At 44.2% G+C, this 27,089-nt stretch overlaps 1 protein-coding gene across 1 annotated transcript; it reads left to right on the top strand.

Moving 5' to 3' along the window:
* The first annotated feature begins 1,197 nt into the window (after nt 1-1,197).
* dipk2ab (divergent protein kinase domain 2Ab) lies at nt 1,198-26,879 on the top strand. Its single transcript, XM_080049912.1, has 4 exons — nt 1,198-1,637; nt 7,608-8,466; nt 20,473-20,776; nt 24,455-26,879. Exons 2-4 carry the CDS (start codon nt 7,813-7,815, stop codon nt 24,799-24,801), a joined length of 1,305 nt encoding a protein of 434 aa, XP_079906038.1. The 5' UTR covers nt 1,198-1,637; nt 7,608-7,812; the 3' UTR covers nt 24,802-26,879.
* Nucleotides 26,880-27,089: the final 210 nt, after the last annotated feature.

Genomic DNA, 27,089 nt, shown 5'->3' with positions numbered 1-27,089 from the left:
GCTCAACTAATGATGCGACTCAGCAGCAGCAACATCCGCATCAGCAGCACTCAGGAGCCGGCGCTGCCTCACATGAAGCTCGGAATTCTGTGTAGCCTATTATCTTTTACGGGTGGGGAAATAGCACTGCACTTGTGTTGTGTCCCGGTGATGGGGAACAACATTGCTTAATTGATGAAGATAGTTTGGTGAGCATGCTTTTGTTTTATGAATAGAGTAGAGAGACACAAGGCTGTTTGTATTTAGTTGTTTTTTTTTGGCTAATTCTAGCCTTATTGAACTATAGCCTACTCAATAGGCCTACTGTGTGTGAGAGGCGTAGTAGCCTAGCCTAAAAGGATAGCCTGTGTAGAATAAAAAAACTGGACAAGGTCTAATCACCAATGTCTTAGAAACCTTGTAGAAATTAGCTCATATTTACTTAATGGCAAGAAGTAGGCTAGACTGTCTTTCGACTACTATGCTTTAAAAATAATCCATTTAGCTTGTTCCCAAACCACATGAACGCACCACAGAGTGGATGTCAATCTCTAATTCCACCAGCAGATGGCAGTGAATACACGCTAATGTGTTATAGGAGTTCACTGTCAGAGGAAGGGGCATTGAATGTCCTCTCTCACTGTCCCTTAGCTCTAGTAAATCAGTCATAGGCCTTAATTAGCAGTTCAATGAGCCTACTTAATTACTTGTTCGGTTGTGATGACTTTTTTGATCTTTTATGTAGCCTACTGCGTTATGAAAATAAATGTTTTTTTTAAACCTTATGAAAATGACTAGTTTGTGTCAGCCAGTTTTGCCCCCAGGCTTTACAATTAAACACTGAAATCCTTTAGCTTTCCCATACTTTAGCATTCCCATTGTCTTAAATGTTAGTTTTGCAGGATGTGGATTATTTTCTGATCACATTACCTTGCATGATCTAATTCAACATTTGGTTTTTAAATTATATCACTATTTCCTGTCATTATACAAATAAATTGCTTTTTGGCTTGAAGGCTTGAAGGCTACTATGGGGGAAAAAAATATAGACATTTGGGCAAACTTTGCACTGAGGGTCGGGGGGGGGGGGGGTTCCAGACAAGACAATATTAGAACAATCGCCTAGCAACGTTGGCCGTAAACAGACAGCGGGTGTCGTAAAGAGTAAAGAGGCTTGTGTTGAAAAGGCTCGTAACAGATCCATTGTGGTGTTGGAGAGGACTGAGCTGCAGCCTGAGAGCAAGAAGGAAAAAGAGACACTGTTACCACAAAGGGACTCGTGATAAGCGGGCACACATGGACGTTAATGGACGACACGGACCCCGCTGCCCTTTGTGAAGAGGACCGCGTCTTACAGTCGGAAAGAGCCGGTATATGAAGAGTTAAGACTCGACATCCCAACTGTTTATTCCAGCAGCTAGCAGGCTAGCTGGCTAGATAACCCAGGAGCCAGAAATCATGGGAAGCCCGTGTGAGTTGTCTTGATAGTGATCTTCGTCGACGTTTTAAAGAAGCTGTTTACGGTTTAGATAGGCTACAGTCGGCGGTGATTTGAAGTAACCGTCTCGCGCGTGGCGAGTGGCCGCAACTTTGAAGAAATGATAACTGAGCGATAAGCCTTGCTCTAACTACACACCCGGGAGAAAAAAGTCACACAGGTTTGTTTCACAGTTGTTTCTTCTCTTCACAATCCATGTGTATTTCACACTTAGTGTTTAAAAAATGTGAATGGGTATAAGGTCAATTTAAGGAGTCGCTTTTACGCTATTTTCTGGCGTTTCGACTTGACTACGTGAATTTATAAAGCAAAACAACTACCTTTTTTCAGTATGTTTAAACGTAGGAGGATGCTTGACACTCAGAGCCATCACTGCTGGAACCGCATACATGATGATTGTACGACGAGATAAAATACTTGACGAGTGCTTTTTATTAACAGAAACAAACTATTTTATCAGATGCCTACATCCGCCAAACAGTGGCAGGAAGTTTATTATTGTCACGCACACATAGTTGCTGTTGTTGACGTTTTTGTTGCAACAGAACTATCTCTGGCATCTCAGAATGTCTCGAGTCTTATCTTTTGTTTTTTTGTAGATGTTTCCTTCATTGGATAACCAGTCGTGTGCATCACAGCTGTCTGAACACGTCTTAATGCCGACTAGAAAAAATAATCTATAATTCACAGAACTGCAGTGGAGAAGGCAGATGTAGATAAATGATGGGCGAAAAAGCTCTGCCATTTTTTTTATAAACCTTTTAAACATATATTAATTTGCCTAAGTAGTATGCATAATTAGTATGCAGAATATATTAAATTATAAAAACATTTGTTGACTGAAAATATTTTTTAAACAAAACATGTTTTTTTTTTGTCCATTCACTTGGCACTCCACTGTGTTTTTGAGTCCTCGAAAAAAGCAATGCACCTCAACAGGTTTCCACTCGGTCAAGTCGATTGGGATTGATTTGCCATGTTTTTTGCCTTCCTTGATCGCACAAGGCAAACGGCAGGTTGAGGAGTTTGCCCTCATACTGAAAAGCTTGTGTTCATTGCAAATAAAAACCTTCATCATTTGTAATCATCAGTAAATTGCCTTGACCCTGAGATCCCCGCAGTTGCACAGTCTTTGCAAAACTGAAGCCCTTGATTTTCTTCAAGGGAAAAGTAAATGACCACAGCAGTCCTACTACTGTTCGGTCCGGAAGTACCTCATAATAAGTCTTGAGGAATTTCTTTTTACAGTCGGATGAATATAATGGGTTGCTGAGAATTAATTTTTTCCTTATCGGGAGACTAATTGCCAAGCCTTTTCTGCAAGGTTGGTCGTCAAGGGAGCTATGAAAATAGTCAGATACACTTTAGAAGAACGTTCTGCTGGTGGTAAATTTGAATGTTTCTCAACGCTCTGTCTGCAGGGGAACATTTTTGTAATTTTAGTCTAAAAGCTCCCACTGGAGCAGTATATATTTTTTCTTGTGTATTTGACCTCCAAGCCAGCCAAATTGTACTTGGATAAAGCGACCGCTACAGCAGATGGTGTTACATTAGGAATGACCAAATAATAAATGTCTGTCAGGTAATACATTTTAAACTTAGGCTTGTTTTAATAGCTTGTTTCAATCGGTTCGCGTGTAGCTTCGCATAGACGAAATATTGGTCTCACGTGTCATTCGAAGAAACAACTTTTCAAACTTCTGCAGAGTGATGCTGCATGCTTGTGAAAATCTTTAGTTGTTTGAATATTTTTTTTTAAATAAGTACCAGTTGAAGAATTCGAAGCAGGTCTTTCCTAGTTCGAGATTTCAAGTGCGTTCTTCAAAACAGCTGCGGCAGTTTACCATTGATATTCTCATTAAAACCTCTCTAGCATTCGGGTTTGGGCCGGAGATGAATGGACTTATGTTCATGTGGGGATGCTGCTAATTGGTGCTTATAGTTGTGAGGACTCCATTTTCTATAGGCAAGCAAATGTTAGTCATTTGTTTCTATCCGTCACCGTCTGTCTGCGTGCTTGCTGTACTTCTGAGGCAATCCGGCTGCGGCTGAGATGTTTTTGTGATCAAGCATTATTGACCCCTTCGCTCGATAACCTTGGCAACAGAAGTTCCTCTTCTCCAGCTAGAGCTGCACATCGCCATGGAAGCGGGGCTGGGTCAGTGGAGGCTTTTTCCGAGCTTTGAGTAGGGCTTGGAGGTAATGCCTGCAATCTCCGGGGGTAGACACGCGCTCATCTGTGTGTTTTGTCTGTCAGTTCGGAGATAGAGGACTGCCACTACTCTCTATTTAAGTGATATTTTCACAAGAGCAATAACTCACCTTGCTGTCCATTAGCTATACATTGGTTATATCTTTCCCCTCTCTATTGCTCTCTATTCACACTCTGTTCCAGTCCTTTCAACCACTGCCCCTTTTAGCACTCTCTTTTGCATTTGCAGTGGAATTAATCAAGCATCTTCATGTGTGGCTTGACTTCATTATATCCTAATGAAGTTTAGCCTCAGGTGCACTGAAGGAAATGGGTTAGCCCCGCGAGTAGCCTTGCCCTCGCGCACCATTATCTGAAACTGGTTTTTGCACAATGAGCTGTGCAAAAGATTATTCAAGAATGACATTTTCCTTTTCAACCCGCTCTCTCTTATCTCTGCTATTCTGTCAAAATCCCCAAGTTTAATAAAAGTTGAGATATTAGGATGTTATGTCATCTTGCGCCGTCGCGCGACCTTTGTCATTCCGTTTTAAGCCAACATGGGGGCCCATTGCTTCATCTTGCGCCTTTTCTGTCCCAGTAATGAGCCATTTTGCGGCTGTTAACGTCTGCCAAACTTGGAACATTTTGAATGCGAGACTCATCTTCCATTCACAAGGAGTCAGGGAGGCGTCCTTTGATTTGCCCTCTTTTCTTTGCCTCTCTTTCGGAAGTGCTCACCACCACAGTACTAAGTAACTTTGTAGACGGGGAGTACGCTGAAAAACTTTCTTTCCCCAGTTTTGGCAGACATGATGAAAAGGTAATTTTTTTTTTGCTTATTCTTAACAGGGTTTTCCTGTCTGTATTGTGCATCCCTCCTTTCTCTCTGAGTGCAGAAGTAGCAAGAGGCATCGTGGGGGAGAAACGGAGGAAGGGGGGGTGTAACTTAAAACACACATTTTCTGCGTACACCATCAGGTTTGTCCAAAAGAAAACACTGCTTTAAGTTTCACTGACGTTCTATTGTGATGGGTAACATCTGTGCGAGAATGCAAAGCATCTGGCTGTAATTTGGGGCTTTAAGTGAACTTTGCCCTTGTCAAAAACCTGACTAGGCAACCTTGGCATCGAAGCTCACCTCATCCAGTCTGCCTTCCTCTCTGCACATTCCTTGCGGCCTATGGGGTGGCATACAGCAACAGACGGCAAGGGAGTTAAATAAATGGTTTTGAGGGTGTAATATCCAAAAGACCCAGTCTAACAGGGTATTAATAACCAGGTAACACCATCCTATAGGCTGACATGACCATTGCTATCCTTTCAATAAAGCTGAATGTTTGGTGTTCAATCACACTATCTATCCATACGCAGCAGCAGCAGAAGGCTCTAAAAACTCCAGTTAGTAGAATTTCTTTTTATACTCTCCTGATTCTGACAATAAAAAGAATGTACAGGATAAAGGATAAGCCATTGGTGGCAGATTGGTGCATTTTATTGTCAGTATTTGAGCACCATGGTTCTCTCTCTCATTAACGGAAAGAAAATGCAGTCTGTTTTTTATCCTTTTCTTTCGTGCAATTAGTACGGCCGTTGACATAATCCGGGGAATGCTCCGTAGATAATTGAGGGCTAATGCTTTCTCTGGAGAGAAGCTATGTATCCTTTTGTGTTAGCCGCCAAGCTTGTGCATCTCATTAATACGCAGTGTCCTGTACAGGTCTTGTTCGAGGCTTTCCCCTGCTTGCCTTGTCTCTCTGTCACTTTCTCTAAAGGGGATGAGAAGCCGATCATCTTCTGGGCCTGGCTGAGGTTCTTTTGAGCCCTTTGCTGATCCAGGTTAAATCTCACATCCGCTCCAAAGATCTTGCAGCCACCATGTCTTTCCTGCGACTGCCTTTGTGTGAAAATGCTAAATGGCACTTGAATGAAGGTCGTCTTAGCAACTAGATATATCTTTTTTCCCTTCAAGCAATCGGCTTTCTCCCGCTCCATGTAGTAGAAAGCACAAGGCACATGTCCTTTTGACTCCTGTGGAAATTGTTGTCATTCATACATGATATATTCTTTCTTTATTGCCCCATCTCTCAAACACTATTTCCTTTTTAAGGAGAATCTCTTGCAGTATTTGAATTCCATTTTTTCTAAATCCCAAATTCTTCTTTTTTTCTTCTTTTAAACTAATTCTGAATAGTTGCAGCTGAAAGGTTATTTGGTTATTCATTTATCACTCTTGAGGCTTTTGTTAAAGTCAGCTCGATGTTGCCCCACAGTTTCTTTATTTAGCTTGCCCAATACAATGCTGTTTCCGACGAAATGCTTGAAGAAATATCTTTCTGAACAGCTTTTTGATTCCGTAAAGCCTAAAACAACAATAGCATTATCCTTACAGTTCAATATAATGGTAAGATTTCTAAAAGCCAAAATGTTTACGTCTTTTTAGCAATAGCTATTTGGTGTTTTGAACAATCTTTACGGCCGATGCGGCTTAAATGATGCGAAGTAAGTCTGTCACTCTTATATATCCCCATCTTATTTATGGTGCACTGCTCACTGTTGAGTCACGTTGCTTGGGTTTTAGAGGAAAAAAAACATGCCTATCCTATTTGGATATGGTCTATTTTTACACCAGTGATGTTGGCCTGATCTGCCCGAGGTATTTTCAGACAGAGGTGCGAGGTAGGAACCAGTGTATTCAGCTTTTCTTATCTGACACTCCACAGCGTCACATCAAATCACAAACCGCTGCTCTGTTCTGGCCGCCCGCAGCTCGAGCGTGTGTCCAGATCCCAGACACTTCGATCTGAAAGCAAAAAATGCAAGGAAGCCATCGACACGCACACTAATCACACTAGTGTCCCTGCTCGTTAGCCGTGCCCTCTCAAGTCGGCTTTACTAATAGGCATGTCCTAATGAGCCCTAATTGAGGATGGCTAATTTGCATGGCCTGAGTCATTGTCTTTCCTTAAAGCGACTTACAAGACATTGCTAAAAACTGATTGGGGGGTCTAACATGGCTTCATCATGGGCCGATTATTGGGGTCTTGTGAGGAATGTGGGAGCATTGTTCTCCTACTGTGAGCCCCAGCTTATTGCTAAGCTCGTACCAACTTTCTCTGCTGACATCAGTAAGTCAAATGGAGGTGTTCACAGGTTTATCCCCCCCCTCCCTCAACTGCAGACGTTATTTTAGTGACACCAGCCATTTTCAAAGAAACCACTTCAAAGCATGATTAAAATGAACTAGGGCAACTCTGATCAAAGGTTAAACTACACACAGCATGACTCTCTTCACAATGCAGTGAAATTCCTCCATTTGAAACGCGGGGGGAAAAAAGAAAATCAAGGTTTCAGAGCCCGCTGTAACTCTTAAGGTATGCAGGCGGCGTGTTATTTTGCTGTGCATTGGAGGAAAAGTGATGGATACTTCTGTAGCTACAGAGGGAGGGGATCATCCTCTGAGTGGAGCACATTTTATTTATACTTGGAGAGGATGTTGTACATTTCCTCTTAATTTGATCACTGACACTTCATTTTCCCCTTTTCCATACTCTTATTTATCTTTCTCATATTGGGGGAAGTATACAAGAAATGATTTCCCGAAGAGAAAAAGAGCTCAAAAAATGCACAGGCAGGGTTTATTGCATTGGCTGCGAGCCAACTTATTTCTGCTCAAAAGGTAATGAAATATCTCAAATGACCGGTGCAATTCAAATTTGTTTGGCAATGTCATATGCAAGAGAAAGTGCTTCTGTGTTGTATTGAAGGTTGTGCATGCAAGGACCTTCGTGACAAAGCTGCAGGCTGAGCCCAAGCAAAATTAAATAAACCTTTTTCACTTGTATAACATGAACAAAAGTTCCAATTTTGGTGTTTATGATATGAGTCTTGCCCTGGTTGTAATGAGTTTTCTCTCTCTCTCTCTCTGCTTGATTTCAGACCGAGCTTGTGCACGAACGCCAGGAGCGGAGAACATGACTCACTGGCCTCAGTCAGAGGCTGGCACTGGGCAGTTGTGCCAACCTCGCCCCTGTTTGCCGCTTTAGAAGCTAACCCCGGTCCACCATGACGGAGAGACATTGAGATTAGCTCCCTGACGATCATCTCGATACCTCTCCTCTTCCCTATCTGTCCCCGCCCCATCATGCTGCGCTTCCTGCCTCTCAAACTTGGCCGCCTGTATCGTTGTCTGAAGCTCTTGCTGGTGGTGGGACTGTTTGTCATTTTGTTGATGAACACCCACAGCCTGTTCGCCTCCTTCCAGAAGAATGAACTCACTGACAGACGATTCATCAACCTCAACAAGTGTCCCGCCTGCTTTGGCACCAGCTGGTGCCGCAAATTCATGAACGGCCAGGTTTCCTTCGAGACCTGGGGTCGCCTGCGATTCCTGGACGTTTTCAATGTCAAGAATGTTTACTTTGCTCAGTACGGCGAGCCCAGGGAGGGCACCCGGCGCGTCGTGCTCAAGAGACTCGGCTCCAACCAGGAGCTGGCTGAAATAGACCAGAAAATCTGCAAGAGGGCCACAGGCAGGCCCCGCTGTGACCTCATCCAGGCCATGTACAAGACCGAATTTGCCCGGATAAACGGCGACGTTCGACTGCTCACTCCGGAGGTGGTGGAGGGTTGGTCAGACCTGGTACACTGCCCCTCTCAGCGGCTGCTGGACCGCGTGGTCCGCAGGTACGCCGAAACCAAAGACTCGGGCAGCTTCCTGCTAAAGAACCTCAAGGACACAGAGAGAATGCAGCTACTCATGACCTTAGCATTCAACCCGGAACCACTCGTACTACAGGTAGGTCTTAAAAAATGGAGGACGAGAGCTATTTTAAAGGGGATGTATTATGCTAATTTTCAAGTTAAAAATTGTATTTTAGGTTTCAACTAGAAATTGTTTTCATAGTGTAGTGTCCAAAACTGTATCTCAGTGCCATTGCTAGATCTGCTCTTTTCAGCCTATTCCTGAAATGCTCCGTTTTAGCTAAACCCCGCAATCCAAAAACACAGAAAAAAATCTTGAAAAAGTGCATTTGGCATAATAAAGAATATGTAATAATTTGACCCATTGAAAGAATATGTTTTGTACCGTTCAAGGCCTGTAACCTTTCAGATGAGCTGTGGCATCAGGTGTCTTCAGAGTTGTTGATAAAGAACGGTTCCTTGATGAGAAGGATAAGAGCATCCGTACAAAGCAAGACTGGGGTGTTGGCCCTAAAAGCCCCCAGTAGATTACAGGGTGGGAATCCTCCTTTTCCTTCCCCCTCAGTGGATCTGAGACAAACCATTACATCCTCCCTTCACTCTGGGCTACGTCGAGACTCAAGTCTGGAGCAAGAATATTCCTCTGCTCAGAATAGAGAGGGGTTTGAGAGCTGTGGTCTCCCTAAAGATGAGAGTTTTGGCTGGCGGCAATGCTGCATATTTAACACTACATGTAGGGCAGTTTTGAATTATTCAGGGATGCATCTGTAAATGTTCCAGGTTGTTTTTAATTCCAACATACGTCCGTGTGACATGTCCCCTGGATTTTTCTCAATTGTCGGAGACGGCTCCCAGGACATTGCAAAATATGTTGTCCTTTTTGAGGCTTGAGTGTTTAGTTTTGATTGGACCGTGAACAGCGAATACATTTAGCCTAACCATAATTTTGTGCTGCAGCGTTAGACTGCTTTCATTCGACAGATTAGGATGAACTGGCAAAATCAAAATGGTGCCTGTTAAACTGTTAATTGTCTTGCTGAGTAAAATCCTGACCCACATCCACTCTTGTCATCCTGCGTGTCAGAGGGACCATCAAAGAAACACTCTATGTCCTTTCTGTCACCAATTTTACAAGCAGCCAATCAATTTCAATTCCAATCTGGCATTGACTTTGTCTCGTGAGGGGACTGAACAACAATGGTCACGGCCCGTGTAGACATTCAATAACTTAGGCTGACCTCCAAACCCCCCCCCCCCTTCCACCCACCCAAACAGAGTGCCGCACACCTCCGGGCATTTCTGAGGACAAAAGGCGAGGTCAGCTTTTTTAGTCCGTTCGATCTATAAAATCTTATTAGCCATGTGTGGTCGCCTGTCCTCCCCTTTCCTTTCTTTCTTCCTTCCTCATCTTTTCTTTTCTATTGAGTCTTTCTTCTTCTCCGTGTCAGCCTCCCCCCTATTTTTCTCTATTGGATTGTGTGTACGCTCCACAAACTCTGGGCCCAGATAATTCCGTGAGTGTTTTTAATGCCATGATGCCCCAGTTCAGAAGCTTGTTGAATCATCCCCCACATGCATCCAAATCAAACACTAACACATCATGCATTGTCCACAGTTGCCTTCCCTCCCCGTTTCTCATAGCCTCTGCATGTTAACAGGAACTATGAACCTGAACCTGTGACCTTGGGGGGTGTGTGTGTGGGGGGGGGCGTGTGTGTGTGTGGGGGGGCGTGTGTGGGGGCATGGTGGATCTCAGAGATTCACTGATCCTGAGTAGCTTTACTGTAATTGTCAGCATCACTGAACTCAAATGATGGGGGAGAAAATTTGCTGAGAGCCTTGATAGACCCCTACACAACACAAGGTTGGGCAGCGCTAGACCATAAAGAATTAATGGCGTCTATAGAGATTGAACAGGAGACATGCTGTACTACAACACCTTGGACTGCTTTCTTTGCCAGAGGTTAGTGCTACTACTGCTGCTGCTGAGTGGGTACTGGTTTTATCAAAAGGTAGAGGAATGTGGGCTGAGTTTTTATGACCAGTTATTAAATGAAACCCAATCCTTATTTCAAACATTTGTCACTCAGTCGTTTTCAGCAGGCCTAGATCAATGTTTTCTTGGTTCTTCGGTGACTTGCAGAGGCCAGTGTCACTGTGTATAATTTAAGTTTGCTATATTTAGTGTAAATTACGCTTCCTCCTGTCAGTGCTGTGTTTTTTCCCCCCTATCTCTTTCCTCTGGCTTTATACAGTTGAATAATGCCAATAAATGTGTTGCTGTACGCTCAGTGAGCTGCTCTCTCTCTTAGAATGGCTTGTGTTTCCAGACTTTTAAAGCCACAGGCAGTAAATCGGCCCTGTTTCACTATGAGAGAAACCAAACCTTCTTTGTCAGTGGGAAACAATCTGCCGTGTTGTTTTGGGTCGGGCCAACAATGCGTTTTCTTTGTGCTCTGTGTGTATGCGTGTGCGCTTGTGTACTGCAAACACACACCCACCACCCCCACTCATCTGTCACATGGAAGACAATTTGGCTTTGGGGAATAAATATTTTTGGAAGAAAAATGACAAGAGCCAAACAAGTAAATCCTTGTGCCACCTTATGTAACTTCATCTGTTTTTTTTCTCTTGTTTCTCCTCGAATTTTTTTTCCCTCTTCTTATGGTTTCACAGATAAGCATGCCTGGAAAGGCTTCTCTGTTACTGTGATACATCTACTTGTGTCAAGAGGCTTTCTCGTTGCCAACCAGAGAAATTGCATGATGCTGTTTAATTTTACCTCTTTATTCGACAGTAACTCGATTTAGCAGGAAAAGCGAGTCATAAATTATTGTAATTTTCCCTGGCTATAACCGTATTTTCCGTCCTTGGCTCCTTTCCCTCGGCTAGATGGCTCACTAATTCATCAGGTGATGGTTATGTTTGATGGAGTGCATCTGGCCCCCAAACTTAAATTAGTTGGATTTAGCCGAGCCCTCTCCTTCCGAGTCATTAAGCTTGGTGAGTTAGCCAGAAGCATGTGACTGCGCCTCGCACCCTTTTTGGTCCTCGGCCCCCTGTCTTGCTCAGTGAAGCCTAGAATGGGATGTGACAGGCCTGTGGGGTTAACTCAGTCATCTCCTCTCTTGACTTAAATCTTTGCTCTCCCAAACACCTCTCTTCTTGTACCGTCTCTCTCCCCCGCCCTCCACAGATACACCTCCTCATTCAACACCCTGCCCTCACCTCATTCACAGACACACACACTCGTCAGAACGCGCATGCCGGTCACACGGCGCAACACTGTCTGTTTTCTTCTCCCAGAACACAGATGTCTGACACTGATACTAAGTCGGAGAAGAGACGGAGGAGAACTATTAGATGGATGACCTCATCTCCCATTTCTTTTCCAATACTTTTGACAGCAGCATTTTAAACGCAAATGTGAAAGTAAACATTCAGCGGCAACTGGCAGCGTGTTTGAACTTTTATTTTTTTAATGAGGGGGATGCCTCTTTGGTATGCTGTTGATTTAATGAGGCTCTGCATAAATCTATTACGATGCTCATCCACTTTGGGAAACTAAGCCAAAGTCAATGGTGTAAAATCAGGGGTTTTCTTGGCGCAAAGTGAGGCAAAGGTGCTTCCTCAATTTGGATCTACTGAGCTTTTATTTATTTTTAATATAAACTATATTTAAATGCATCAGGCGACGGGTCATAAGCAGACGTGCCATCTGCCTTCACCCAGCTATGAGTCAGATAATCGTATTAGCTATAACTTGAAAGAAATGACAGTGATTTAGAGTTGAGTCATGTTTTATATTTAACATTGGAGACTAGAAACAGAATAATTATGAAACATATTTTTACGTTCAACCTTATCTCTAACCCTAGCAATTACTTTTACAGTAGTAGTGATAAAATATACATTAGAAACCCAGTAAAAGAGGAACACCTTTACAATCTAATGTATTGCAATAAAACGGCGCTGCAATAAATCTGCTCTTTTATGAAGGTTAATTGCTGTTATACTGTCTTTCTCGAGGCTACACGGGGACTTTGTGGTAGTGTTGTTGTTGTTGGATTGAGTAAAACTAAGAAATATTTAGTCTGCAGTGGTTAAATAAAGTGGGAGATGATAATTGTTTGCAATCAAAGATAGATTGAGTGGGGGCGCTCCGGTGGCGTAGTGGATAGAGCACGTACCATATTGGCTCCGGCCTTCGTTGCAGTGGTCGCGGTTCGAATCCGACCCGTGGACCTTTACTGCATGTCATCCCCCCTCTCTCTCTCTGTCTCCCCATTTCAACATTTCAGCTTGAAAATGCCAAAAAAATGATCTTAAAAAAAAATAGATTGAGTGGCCATGTCCTTGAACAAGGCTTTACAGAATTTGAGCTTTTTGTATTGTCTACACAGGAAAACCTCTGCGCTCTAGCTTTCTGGGTCATGACATCTTTGCAAAGAGAATCTAAGCCTGTTTTTAGTTTTTAATATTTAATTATTTCCTCCCACTTAATCACAAACACTGCATGCCAACCCGGCTCAAGTGAGAGCCTTCTGTCTCTACACCCGGCTCAGTGGCTGAGGTCCACCGGTAAATAGTGTTTAAGTTGCTGCTCTGTGATTAGAACCTTTTTGTTTTTGGGTCTGGGGGATTGCAACGCTCTTAGCACACAAGAGAGGAGGTTGTGTACGCCGCTTAACCCTGCTTCAAGTGCTCCCAAACCCCCTTTCATTATTCTTTATAGGCCTTTGTGTACAGACTGAATCCTGTTAGGATAAGACAGGGAGTTATCTGGGCCCGACTCCCCTCTTTTGGCTGCCCTCACTGGATGGAGGCCCTTGTGGAAATGGGAGAAGAGAGTAGAGGAGAGGGGGGTTTGTGTGTGTGTGTTGTACAAGCCAGAGCCTTGTGGTGTTTCCCCCCCCCCCATTTGAATGAGCCAGACTGCTTGTGTTACCATAATCCTTTCTCTCTTTTTCCCTCTCTCCAAATACACGCACAGTCGCACACATATATACACACACGCGCACACACACACTCATGACAGCTGTGTTTGGTTAGGTAAATGCCTGTGGCTGAACCCCCTCTCTCGTCCCACCCACCAGCTCCTTATTTAGATATCCCCCCTCTCCACCCCCATGGTTCCTACTGTTACAGCACGACTTACCTCGTGCCCAGCTCCCGAAAAGACGCAGTTCTGCAACATTTGAGAGTCTAACCCTGTTCACGACTCTCCCTGGGCCTCTTTAGATAACCAATATGGGTCAGAAAACTAGTGGCTTTTTACTGTGCCATGTCCCACTGGAAAGGCTAGGGCTCGCATTCGAGCAAGAATGTTTTTTAGCCCATCGGCTTGCCTGCAGTAAGAAAATTGTCCCCCTGCATTAAATCGTCGGGCACCTAGTTACTGTCAGAGAAAATATGAGAGGTCAGGCATTGTATCTTACTACCATCTTCAAGGCTTGATCATTTGCAACCTTGCAATGATGTGTAAACTCAAACACAACCAGTGAGGGAGTTTAAAGGTCACATGTTATGCTAATGTTAGGTTAAAATTTGAAATGTGGGTTTCTAGGAATTGTTTTCATGGTGTAGTGTCCAATAAACCCATTGTATTTCTCACAGTGCCATTGCTTGACCTCCTCTTTGCACCCTGTCTGAAACGCTCCATTTAATAACCTGTCTCTTTAAGCCCAGCCTTCTAACTTGCCCAGCATGCTTCGATTGGCCCTGAATCTTATTGCCGTTTTTGTTTTATCTGCCAGTTACATTCAAGGGTATCTCGGGGTGTGCATATCACAGGTGGAAGTTAGGTTGGTAATGAGGGGGGCGTGGCTTTCCCCTTATGACATCAGCAGGTGCACTTTGCATAATAGGTGACCTTTTTAAGGGAAGTGGTCACAGGGTAGCACCTCTTATTATGTTAAAGACATTTCTAGCATGTTGGATACTTCACCGCTCCTTGTAGGGGACATTCCCTACGTCTGTGTTTGTCCTGTTCTGTGGCGAGGTTAGAGTGCAAAGTCAGTGACAGCAGTGCCCCTGCTCTGACATAACCCCTTGATGTATGCCTCACACCCACAGCCCCTCAGGTCTTAAGCCAAGCTTCACTCGGGTTCCTCCCCAGCCGCGTGGCCCGCTATACCACCTAGGCTGAGTCAACACCACTGCCTGTGACTTAATACATTCCTTGGCTTCCAGTAGAGGGGATTTATGAGGTGGCTCTGTGTGCAGTGGCTCAGGTTCAGGTCGGCAATGGGTTTCAGCTATCAGCTAGCAGAGTAGTGTATATTAGCAACCCTTGAGCTGCGCGGCCCCGTGCTCTCATTCGTCATCCTGCTCCCATTCTCTCTCTACAGAGCAGAGGCCCGCAGAACTCAAAGACCCAGCTAACCCATTTCTATCACTGCCCGGTGGTACTCCATGAGTTATGTGCAGGCTGTTCTGTTCTTTGCTGTACAAGCCAACTCCATGTGGGCTTACTTAGTCTATCTACCTGGCCTCTTGATTTCTCATCTGAGTTCAGTGTTTTTTCGATGTCTTCCTTTTTTACTTCTGACTTTTCCACACATACTATATGCACATGCGCGTACACACACACACACACACGCACGCATACAAGCCCAGCAGTCCTTTCTCATTTTAGTGTTCTTCGAGACGGCTGCCAGCTCTACATTCACTGACTTTGCACTCTTTGGACCATATGTCTGGTTATAAAAAAAAAAGAGAGAGAGGGGAAGAAAAAAGAGGAAGGACATATTCTAAATTCAGATACATACATTTAACAGTCTGTCTTTTCTTATCCTTCTTTCTCTACAAGCTCTCCTCAGCTTACTGCTCTGACTAGGTATTTCCTGGCTTCCATGTCGGGAACAGACGGCATCACTGCCCAGTACTGCAGGTTTCTTGGGGGTGGAACAAAGAGAGAGGGGAAAAAAGCAGGGTTAGCAGGAGAGGCAGCAGCAGCAGCAGGAGACAAGAGCAAAAGAGAAGAAAGAGGGAGAGCAGCATGTGTGCCAGGATGAGGAGTTAGCTAGCGCCCGCTCCCCTGTGGGGCCTGAGCTCTTGCTGCGGACCAACCGACAGGATTTTAAACTTAAATGGCCAGTAAAACGCCAGACGGGACTTGCCACACATTCTCCAGACACACAAGGTCAACGGGAGAGCAGCACAGAAAAAAGGATGCATTTTTTTTTTTAAGTCCAGCCTGGCAGCCACAGCCTTAGAGAGCAGATGTGACTTCTTAATGCTAAGCCAGCTTTGATTAACAAGCTGAATAATGTTTTTGCAACATCAGGGTTGAACGCTTTTTTGTTGTTTATGCACTTGTTGTGTCTTACTACGTCTGTCCGCCACGCTTCCTCAACTATACCATTTGTTCCTCAACTCCTGATGAGTCCTGTCCAAACTTGTTGGCTAGGAAGCGGCGGGATTTCGTTAGGGACAGAAAATGCAGAGAATTTCCACCACGCCCTGCTCAGGGCTTTAACAAGCTCCTCACATGAAACACTTCAGTGGCAAACTGTTGATTTCCTCTTTGCTGTAGTGGTGGAAAGGATGAAGGTAACAGGTTCCTTATTAAATCCTGCATTTATAAATACAGCTATACACGTCCACCGTATTCGTGTTTGTGTGTGTGTCTGTGTATATGTGTGTGTTTGATTGACCGGTGTTCTTTGCAGGCCAGCCAAGGCAATATCTTGGGAGCCGCTCATGTTTACCTGCTTACTGAATAGAGGTTGTTATCAGCCCTGGTCACGTTGCATGTTTTCATTCACGCACACTTGCATACAGTTTCACATAGACATACGCGCATGCGCACCACATGCACAAAGAGCCCCCTTCTTGGACTCTCTCATTCACACACACACACACACACACACACACACACCGCCCACTCCCTCCCCTGAGTGGCCCAGGAGAAGGGCATGCCTTTGTCAGCAGATGTCAGGACGCAGGTGTGTGTTCCTCTGCCTCTTGCTCCATTCGTTTCATCGTCTTCTCCAGAGGCCGTCCATTTGTCTGTGGCCCTGTTTCATTTCAGCCCACTCCAATCTCCCAGCCCCAAGAGGATGCCAGTGTGTCTGTTGTATTACAGAGAGCGTATAGAGAAAAGCACAGCCCCCCCTCTCAACTCCCACCACCACCCGCCTGTCAATGCTACTGTAGTGCACTGGCACTACCGTTACGATTAGATTAATCAGACCTGGGCCAAGAATTCATTGTGAGGTTGTCTTTAATGAGACCATTCTGCGTTGGTCTGTTTTCATCATCTCCAGAGCCAGTCTCATTATTTATTTCTGCAAAAAAATATGTAGCATATGGCCAGGTTCTATACGTTGAAGGTTTTGTTGAGCAGTAGATAAAAGGTTTCACCCAATGACGGGAACAAGAAGCGATAAGACCTTTTTTAAAGCACTAAAAGTCGCTGGAATGTGTCATTGGCAGTTTTGTGCCATCAGCATTTTTCAATAGTCGGCTATAACATTATTGGGTAAAATTCACTACCTGTGCAGTACCCACACACACACGCGCACACACACATACAATAACTCCCAATTCTGCTCAGAGATAGTGCGGCGGATGTAACATTAGGCTGGGCTTTTCCAATTTATTTCCCCCCCCCACCCTCAACGCCTCATTGCAGACGTTAATGACTTCTGCAGAGTAACCGTTTAAAGAGCGCTAAGGGAGAATGATTGGTGGGACACGTGGAATATTTATCAGCCGCTGCAATAGTTGGGTTTGAATCCAAAGCTCAGGTGCCCACTTCCATGTGTCTTCCTTCCATGTTCCTTTTGTAGTTCCCACCTTAAGACGTATTGCCCATGAAACTTTAAGTATGGGATGCTCATAAAAATGGCACCCAGGTATGAATTGTCAAGACCCTGGTAATTGACTAGGCCCAATAAGCCTGTCAAAGCAGTCAATGAACGTCATCTATGTTAAGAACCGCGGACGAGGAGGACCCTGCAGACATGAAGGCGTTCTCATAACACTCTTTGACAGCGTCTGAAAGTAGCCTTGGGGCATTCATCCTTCTCCTACCCCCTCCTCCATCTGCCGTCGCTCTACTTTTCTCCCATTCAGGCCAAAAGCCGACAACAAAGACAGAGATGTGTTTAGCAGGCAGGTCTTCGCTGGTTTATTCGACCTGACCACTGGAGCGGATAGTGAAAGACACACTGTTTGTCTCTTCTGTTTGCTGTCACCATGGCCTTCTCTCTCCTCTCATGGCTCCCTCTTGGTCTCCCCACCACCACTACCACCGCCTCATCACATCTATCCATCCGCCCCTGCAGGGGAGAGAGCGGGAGGATGGTGTTTTACAAAGCGGGTTTAGCTGTACTTTTTGGACATGCTAAGTTTTGTCAACAAGACCAAGAGCCGCTTAGATTGGCAAGCAACATAAAGCGATCCGGGCTTTGAATCTGGGTCAAAGGGAAGCAGGCCTGACAGGGATGTACTACCGCCATCCAGCTTCAGCCTAATCTTTCTATACTAACTTCAGAAAATTAGAAAGCCATTTTAGATATTTAGCCTATTCAGTCTGTAATCCTAAAATCTCTTGTGTAGGAATGCCTGTTGGCTAGCAACATGTCAGTAGTCTGGGATTGTCTCCTTTCCAGCCAGTACTAAGTATTTGGGAGTGCAGTCAGCCCACCATTATCCCTTTTGTTTCTTAGTTTCCACTCCACTGTCATTTTTCACTTTGAGAAAGAAGAAAATAAATGTCTATTTCCTCAGGTTCCACTTCCTGTCAGGTTTGCTGTATCACACAATGTAGAGGTAGACTATTAAACCAAGACTTTTTAGGAAAAGTTGGGGTGAGTCATTGCCAAGTCTAGGGACGACAGGCACAGACAGACAGGCTGCTGGAAGCCAGTACTGCATCCTGGACAGACTTTTGTCTGGCCCACAATTGATTGGGTCCCCTCAGGGAAATGGGCTTGACCAAGACTGCATTGTATGCAACTTATCATTGTCCTCCCCTCTTGGTGCTGGATCTTTCTTAAAACTGATGGGAACAAGTGATACGCCTAAGGTATAGATTTACACCGCTAAAACGGACTGTGATGGACTGTAAAAGTCTGCCTCTCTGTTTCTGTGTAGATTTTAAAAAGTTGTGAGTCATAATTATTGCATCAAGATCTTTATTTTTCATCCATTCCAAGGTTGTTTGTCTAGTCAAAAATCCCTTGCTAGGCATAGGCACCTAACTATTTGAGGAAATGATCACATTGCCATTAACAAGACATATTTACGATATATTCCAAAGTCAAGCTTCAGTTCAATATTCACTGTGTCACAGTGATAATAGACACTGTGTTTAGCGAGGTAGCATTGCATCCATCCTTTGCTATTTGCTAATTGCATTCTTTCAAATTTTGATTTGAAATCAATGTATTGGTTCAGCCCTACTAGGCATTCGTTAGTCTTCCCCAAATTGTATTCAGCTTGTTGCATGTGATACTATAGCAAGAGCAACATCCATATGCAGTGGCCTTCAATACACTTTGCAAACGATAGCGTAGTCAAGGGGTGTGATGAAGGAGCTTAAGAGCAGAATAGGAGTATGAAATAAAAATGCCTTAACTCTAGTTAGTGGTGCTTAAGTTAACATGTGAATAGCTGCATTGTCATCCATTCAAAGAACCATGTTTTTTTTGTGAGTGTGTGGCAGGGGTCCAGTTGTATTTTATTTATTTATTTTTTAAGATACAATAGGTCGGGGTAGAGTGTATGTTTTTTTAAATAATTTGTATTTCATTAAAGATTGAAAGGAGTTAGGGCAGCCATGCATATTTAAACCCCCCCCCCTCTCGACATAAATTAAAAGATGGTTAAGTATTGAGTTACCAATGTTTAAAGTGAAACACAACAGTCATAGTAGTTCACACCTTACCTGCATTTTCAGGGTGGGTTCCCTGCCATCTCTCCGATGCCTTTGGGCTTTTTAGAAACATGATCCAACTCATTCTCTCTCTCTATGTCAGTATGAGAGATTTGTTACATAGGAATAGTGGGCTATCATTAGCTAGCATATGTCCCAGTGTTCATTGTAAGAGATGGAGGCCCTTGGCAAGCTTATCATTTGTAACGAGACTTTTTTTTTTTTTACTGCAAAAAAAGGCGAATCTCATTATTTTTTTCCATTCATATGTTTTTTGTGGAAATGTAACGGACCAGTAGAAAGGAAATTGATGCATGGAAAGTATTAGACACGGGAGCACATGGAGAGAGATAGGTAAGCAGTAAAGAACCATATGTAAACCAGTCTCTTAGCAGCCTGTCCAGTTTTCTAAATGCAGCTGCTTCACACCCAACACTTCTATGTGTTTGCTACTGCAGACGTTACCGGCGCTTACCTTGTTAAATCATAGCAGATGATGGTGCCTGTGTTCCTGTTTTCTTGTTTGACCTGATTGAATAAAGTCAAGGAAATCTAAGAAGAGATTAGGTAATTGTGCAGTGACCACTTCCCGCTGCCGGTATTACCTTCTTATTATTAATCAGTTTTTAACCTGTAATACCCAGTGATATCTTGTCAGCGTGCCCAAACGGCATTTAGTCGGTTAGCCAACATCGTGCAGCAGTTTAAATGGCCCGCTGTTGCATCACAACACATAAGGCTTTCCCTGCTAACTGCTGCGACCACACATCACCTCCTATCAGCTCTCTGGAAGCACTAGCAGCGTGCATCGGCTTGTAGCTGTAGGGGCTTTAACACCGACCAACTCCCCTCTTTTATTAAAGTTAATCCATTATACCCAGTGCTGGCTCCGTTTCATGTGATCCTCGGGCAGATTTTCCAACTCGTGTGCTTAGAATGGTATATCAAAAAATTACCCAAGTCTGCACACTGACGGCACCTTTTTTGTTTTTGGCTTCTGTGTTTCTCTCTTTACTGATTTAATAAACTAATTTATCTGCAAGATAAACAAATATACTTTCTGACCATGTTGGAACGTTCACAGAATGTTTGTGATGGCCTTTGCTATTCAAAGCCTATTGGGTATTACAGGATTGTACATGACTGTTTTTTCTTTCAGCCAACTACACCATACAGACAGCTTTAACTCTGTCCCATCCCGTTTCTCCCTCTCAGAGCTTTCCCTCAGATGAAGGTTGGCCGTTCGCCAAGTACCTGGGAGCGTGTGGGCGCATGGTGGCTGTCAACTACGTGGGCGAGGAGCTGTGGAGCTTCTACAATGCGCCCTGGGAGAAGAGGGTGGACCTGGCGCGTCAGCTCATGGACATTGCCGAGCAGCTCACCAACAACGACTTTGAGTTTGCCCTCTACCTGCTGGACGTCAGCTTCGATAACTTTGCGGTCGGCCCGCGCGACGGAAAGGTCATCGTGGTCGACGCCGAGAATGTTCTGGTGGCTGACAAAAGGCTGATCAAGCAGAGTGAGTGCTTGTGTCCATCATTGTGTCTGTGAGAATTGCCTTGGGCATCTTATCCCCCCCAGTTGCCATGACAATTCCTCTTTATTCGACTGAAAAAAAGCTGCTGAAAAGGGACACTCTATACCATTACCACTCACATCAACAACTTCATCATGCTCAATAATGGGTATATTTAATAATTATTGATTATATATTTGTGTAAGATTGGTGCTTCGCTACAGCTGAAAAAAAAGTGATAATCAACCATCAATTTCTCAAAAGCCAGAGAGTGATTTCAAATAACTGACCACAGCTTAGATTCTCTAGGAAAAACACTGCACTCTATTTTCAGAACTAGCACTTGCCAACTGTAGCTTATGAAGCAGTGACGAAGGTTCCGGGAAAGGTATCAAGGGAAACACGGCTGTGGGCAAATCAGCACATGCTCTCTTCTTAGAATACCCCCCTTTCCAGCACCCTCCTGCCTCTGACGGGCTGGTCCCCATCAAAGCAAAGATCCCTTGGATAACGAGCCATCTCCGCTGCCCTAGTTTATTTTGCCTCTCAGTATGAACCTCATAACAGGGACGGAGAGAGCTATATATCATACCCTCACTGTGGCAGATTCCTAGCTCACAGTCCCCCGTCCTAGGGCTACTTCAAAGAGAGGGAGGACCACCCAGTCAGGCTCCTAGATTTGTCCCTTTCCTGCAGAAATCCTATTAAAGTGATATACTGGTGTGTCGCTAGGTGTTGAGGTTCCACCATTGTGCCCTGTGACAGATATGAACTATTGTCTGGATGTGTGTGTGTAAAGGTACTTTTCTTCGTAGGAGGCGAATAGTGTGATGATTTCATCAGTAGATCAGTTCCGCTTTGCCAAATTACAAGATCTAACACCGCAGAAAACCGTAAATAGATGTAGAACATGTCTAGGGACTCCCAACATGCCCTGTAGTTTTCTCTCTGGTGTCTCTACTGAAATTTGTGTGTGCGTGTGTGCGTGTGTGTGTGTGTGTGTGTGTGTGTGTGCATAATTTACAAGTGTGTGTGTGTGTGTATTCACCTGATTGCCTATATCTGCAATTTTCCACCCTTTCACAGTAGCCATGTGCAAGTCGCGCAGCACAATCCAGGTTGAGACTGCCTTTGTCTGGCCGACACATTTAGAGCTTGACAACTCAAGCTGCTTAGCCTGCCCATTCAGGTTCTTAAGCCTTCGAGAATGTTTACGTGCTTCCTGTGTGTTTTGCTGTGTTGGTTCTGTTTGTTTGTGTGCGCCAAGTGGCGGTGGTGGTAATGAGTGTTACGAGGTCACGGACATGTGTCGGACAGCAGCAGGAAATAGGCGCGGTAACCTCCCAAGGCTCCACAAGTAGAGAATCCAGTCCCTACAATTAGAGCGTAGACTGAAAGTGTGTGTGTGTGTGTGTGTGTGTGTGTGTGTGTGTGTGTGTGTGTGTGTGTGTGTGTGTGTGTGTGTGTGTGTGTGTGTGTGTGTGTGTGTGTGTGTGTGTGTGTGTGTGTGTGTGTGTGTGTGTGTGTGTGTGTGTGTGTGTGTGTGTGTGTGTGTGTGTGTGTGTGTGTGTGTGTGTGTGTGTGTGTGTGTGTTGCAAATGTCATCAGTACTTGACTGGGGCCAATTGATTTGCAAATCAAATGCGCAAAAGAACGCCACACACAGTTCCATCCCCTCATTAGTGGCATCCATATTGATGCGGCGGGTTTTTCTGCGAGATAAAACGAATGCCATGTCCAAGTTGTGCCGTGTGTTTGCCCAGTCCACTGGTGCGTATGGAACCATTCCCCATCATTGAGTTTATAGTGTTTGAGGATGGTTTCACCCCCAGTGGTTTTTGGAAACGCATGCTGTATAATGTAACACAAACTTCACTCGGTCTCATTCTCCTCTCTCTCCGACACGGTCGCACTCCGGCTTACACACACACACACACACACACACACACACACACACACACACACGTGACGGCACTTGAAACACTCGCACAAAGTCTCTCTCTTCCTCTCACATTCAATAATGCACTCCAAACACGGGCATGCATTGTTAAAACCGGCTCGAACTCTCGAATGCCACTAGTAAGGCCAAGCTAACAAGCATATCAGGCCCAATGTCCCTTCTCAGTGGAGCCCGGGGAAAGCAGAGGAGTGAGGTGAATGTATACAAGTCTGACCTGAGCTCGTTAACATGGAAGGTACCGGACACGCAGGTGTGTGTGAGAGACTAGAAAGCCTCCCTCATCCACTGTTCTCCCACTCATTTGAATTGGAAATGATTTAGTTTGCTTTGGAAATGTTCTGGCTTTTGTTACACACTTGCAAAAGCAGAAGAGAGGAGTGTGGTTCAAGTAAAAAAATACCTCAAACTTCTTTTAGCCTTTATCTAAGCCTCAATTTTTTTTGCTGCGCTCATGTTTGTCCTTGAGTATGAACCTTCCCCTCCCTTTGTGTTCTTTTAAGGCACTCAGGTGTGTGTGTGTGTGTGTGTGTGTGTGTGTGTGTGTACACGCAAGCAAGTGAACAGAAATGGAACTCTCTCCTGATGCCATCTGTCAATCAGTGCCGAGGTGTGATTCATGGCCAGCCCTGAAACATTAATTGCTTTCACCTCACTCTGTTGCTTGTGCGCGTATGTCTTCTCTCTGTGTGTGTGCGCGTGCGCGTGGCATGCATGCATACATGGGCAGATCCATCTTCATCACCCGCACTGATTGAGGTTGATGTGCCCCTCCTCTTTGTGGGGCCACAGGGGCCCCTTGCTAACAGGGCAGCGCAGGATCTTTGATTGAGTTGTTCTGATGAGGCAGAGGAGAAGTGCATTACACCGCTGATACACTGATTATGTGTTTGCATCCTCTGGGTCCGCCCCCCCTCCTCTTGCAGTTTTATTGATCTGCTTTTTAATGCACAAACCGCCAGCTCCCTCATCATTCCATGTTATTTCTTTGGCTCCCTCCTTTCCCAGAACAAACTCTCTAAAGAGAGAAAGCAACGTGAAATTAGTTGGGGAGAGAATTTATATTTGCACAATAAATCGGGAAAGTGGTTCATTTTCTGTCAAATGAAATGTTGTTTGGCTGTGCGCTTAAAGAAAAAGATAAAAGAGTGTCCCGTTAGTGCCCGCAGGGTGTCAAAATTGGCTCCGTGGGCCTATCATCTTTTAGTCTGCTTGATTTCTCGGGTAATAATTTGCGAAAACCTTTTTTGAAGGCATCTCATCATGAAACGATAGTTTTCAAGTTGGTTGTTATCACTAAAAATCAGTTGTGCCTAAACATTCCAAAGCTGTTCCACAGTTGATGTGTTATTGTTTGGAAAGAAAATGCTCCTATCACACCGGAAGAGAAGCAATCTCAAACGTCAACCACTGGCTGGTTGGAACTCCTTTGCTAAAGGTACAAATGACATAAATGCTTGTTACTCTGTAATAAAAAAACAGGACATTGTAGCTGTTTGATTTTCATCAGACAAAGTTTGCTAGACCTTCATATCCCCGATCTGATTACATATTCACCTCATGAAAGCTGTAAGAGACAAGCTTACGACCCAATAAAATGCTTTTATATAGATATGAAATAAATGTTGTGCACCTACGACTCCATTTATATAATTGACTAAGTTTTATGATCTGTGTATTTTCATTGCGTTGTGTTCATTGATCTCGCTCTGTCTCCTCCACAGACAAGCCAGAGAACTACGACGTGTGGTACGAGAGCCGCTTTGAGGAGTGTGACAGAGAGGCCTGCCTGTCTTTCTCCAAGGACTCCCTCTGCAACAGGGTCACCGTAGACCACAACTACTACGCCGTGTGCCAGAACCTGCTGTCGCACTACGCTACGTGGCGGGGCACCACCGGAGGCCTCCTCCATGACCCCCCCGCCCACATAGCCAAAGACGGTCAACTGGATGCCCTGTTGGACGAGTGCACCAGACCCAAAAAAAAGTACGGACGCTTTCAGGCGGCAAAGGAACTGCGCGAATACCTCACACAGCTAGCCGCCGCGTCCTACTCCGCCGCGGCGAGGTAATCAACGGAGTCGGCGTTAGCCCGAACGCACCGACAGACAGACTGGACCCTCTGCTCTTTATCTCCGGACTCTTCAGATCCTGGTTGTTGTACATGATGTCATTTGCTCCCCCCATCGTACACCGGTAGCAGAAGGGTGTTGGATGTCTTGCATCAGAAAGTGTAAGAATCCAACTTCAAAGCAAGATTTGCTAAAGCTCTTTGCTTTTGTACCGACTCTGCTCCTGTGTGGCGCTAAGAGATCCTAGTTAGAACCAGGATAGAGAGGGGATAGAGCTAACCTCTTCTCACCCCAGGTGGGCTGCCATCCTGGGGAGGGGGAGGTGTGAGGAAAGAGCTGTGGTAAACGCATCATCCACTGGACCAATGCTAATGCAAACCAGGGCAGCCAAGCTAAGGAACGGCAGCATCATGGCACGGCCCTGACCACATTAATCCTCCTGTTCGCTCCTCAATCCATCTGAACTGTTGTTTTGTAACGTTATATCTTGACACCTGTAGCCCTCCCCACCCCCCTCTTTATTTTTTCTTTGTATATTCAGGGCTGAATTTAAGTGGATTGGTGCGTTAACATTTTTGCTCTGCCATGGCTTCTTTTCCCTTGTAGCATGACTGCAGGGAAGGCAAAGGTAGCATGTAAAAAGGGCCAAGCTACAGCAGGGAGAGGGGCATAACAGGGGGGTTGGGGCTTTGGTGTTTGATGTTAATGCCAGAGAAAAAAAAGAAAACCCCTTGATGGCTATATAAGTCTAATTTCCAGCTCCTTCAATCAATCACTTGATTTCCAGGTTGCAGGATTGTGGCAATCATCTTTTTTTTTTCTCCCCTTATTTTAATAGGAAGTGGAGAGAGGGAGTGAGACAGCTGCACATAGGGGAAAAAAGGGAATAATTGGGCAGTGGTGGTCCCTTGATGCAGATGTGCCTATACCAAAGAGGCTATATATAATATTAAGAAACCCTGAGCAGTACAGATTGACAGCACCTTTCCCTCCAGTTGTTCCCCTGCTAGAGCTGTCCAAAGGATGTGTACACAATCGTTAAACAACAAAAAAAAGCAGACGGGCTTTCAGGCTTATTTTTTTTCCTTCATTTGGAAGCTTATTATTTAGGAATCAACCTTTGCATACGATTGATGAACAATGATCCGATTTTCTTCAAGGTAAAAAAAATGTATGAAAAATTACTAATTGAAAGTAACATTCGGTTAAGTGATTATTTTAAAAGGACTAGCAAAGATAATAAAACAGTGAAGCAGTGGCCTCCAGTGCCAAATTCCCTTTTTTAAATGTCTTCAATGAATAAATGAATCCATGGCGTGAGAAGTTTCCCCATCACTATCCTCCAGAGAAACAAGACATCCTAAATGACTTCCTTCCTCCAGAACCGCCTCCTGACCTGCACTCTTGAATTTTGCAGCCCAGAAAAAAATTCTGTTTAAATATTTAAAACATTCAGTACCACTTAGCAGTTGGGTTGAATTTTACACTCAGTGGGAACAACAAATTATGTATAGATGCGGCATAATGACGAATATAGGTTCATTTGGAAACGGGTTAAGAGAAAATGTACTCTAAAGAACCTTAAAGGAAAAGAGAAAACATTTATTTTTTTGGCTCTATATGTTTTGTGAGTCATCTGTCTTGGTATTGTGAGTCAGACAGTGCACGGTCAACAATCAAGTAAATAGGAACCACTCTTGGCGAAAACAAGGAAACACAGCAGTTGCCTTTTTGGCCTTGTGTAGGACTGCGGGTTAGCTGACGTGACCCATGTCGGTCAGGAAAAGCAATAAAGACAAAGTTTGGTTATAGGATTTTCTGGTTTCAAAAGCCCAACTCTCCTTTTTGTTGTCAGATGTATTTTTCATTTTTTCCCTGTCTGGAGGATGTTGAACCTGGAGGGATTTGTTTGTGCGTAAACTAACTGTCCACTTTTGTACTGTAATTTTTTTTTCTTTTGATTATGATATCAGCATTGTCTGATTTTTCCTGTGCCTTTCATTCAAAAGTTGTATTCACAACTTTTAGTGGGTTTAAATATTGAAATAAATGAAAATATATATATAAATATATATATATAGATATACCACTTTGTTGCCTCTTTTTTTGATTCTGTTTCTGTCTTAATCTTTTTTTAGTATTTCTCATGTTAGCTTTTGGCTCTAGTTCACAGTGCGTTTTTAAAATTGAATTCAGTGTGGCACCGCTGGGTATTAATGTTTGCCAATTCCTATTCCCTTATTCTCATCCTTCCTCGGTTTTGATCTTTCAAATCTTCATCTTTCCTT

This window comes from Ammodytes marinus, assembly GCF_949987685.1.
Source record: "Ammodytes marinus genome assembly, chromosome: 21".
Taxonomy (NCBI): Eukaryota; Metazoa; Chordata; class Actinopteri; order Uranoscopiformes; family Ammodytidae; genus Ammodytes; species Ammodytes marinus.
This window is presented reverse-complemented; position numbering and strand designations above follow the sequence as displayed.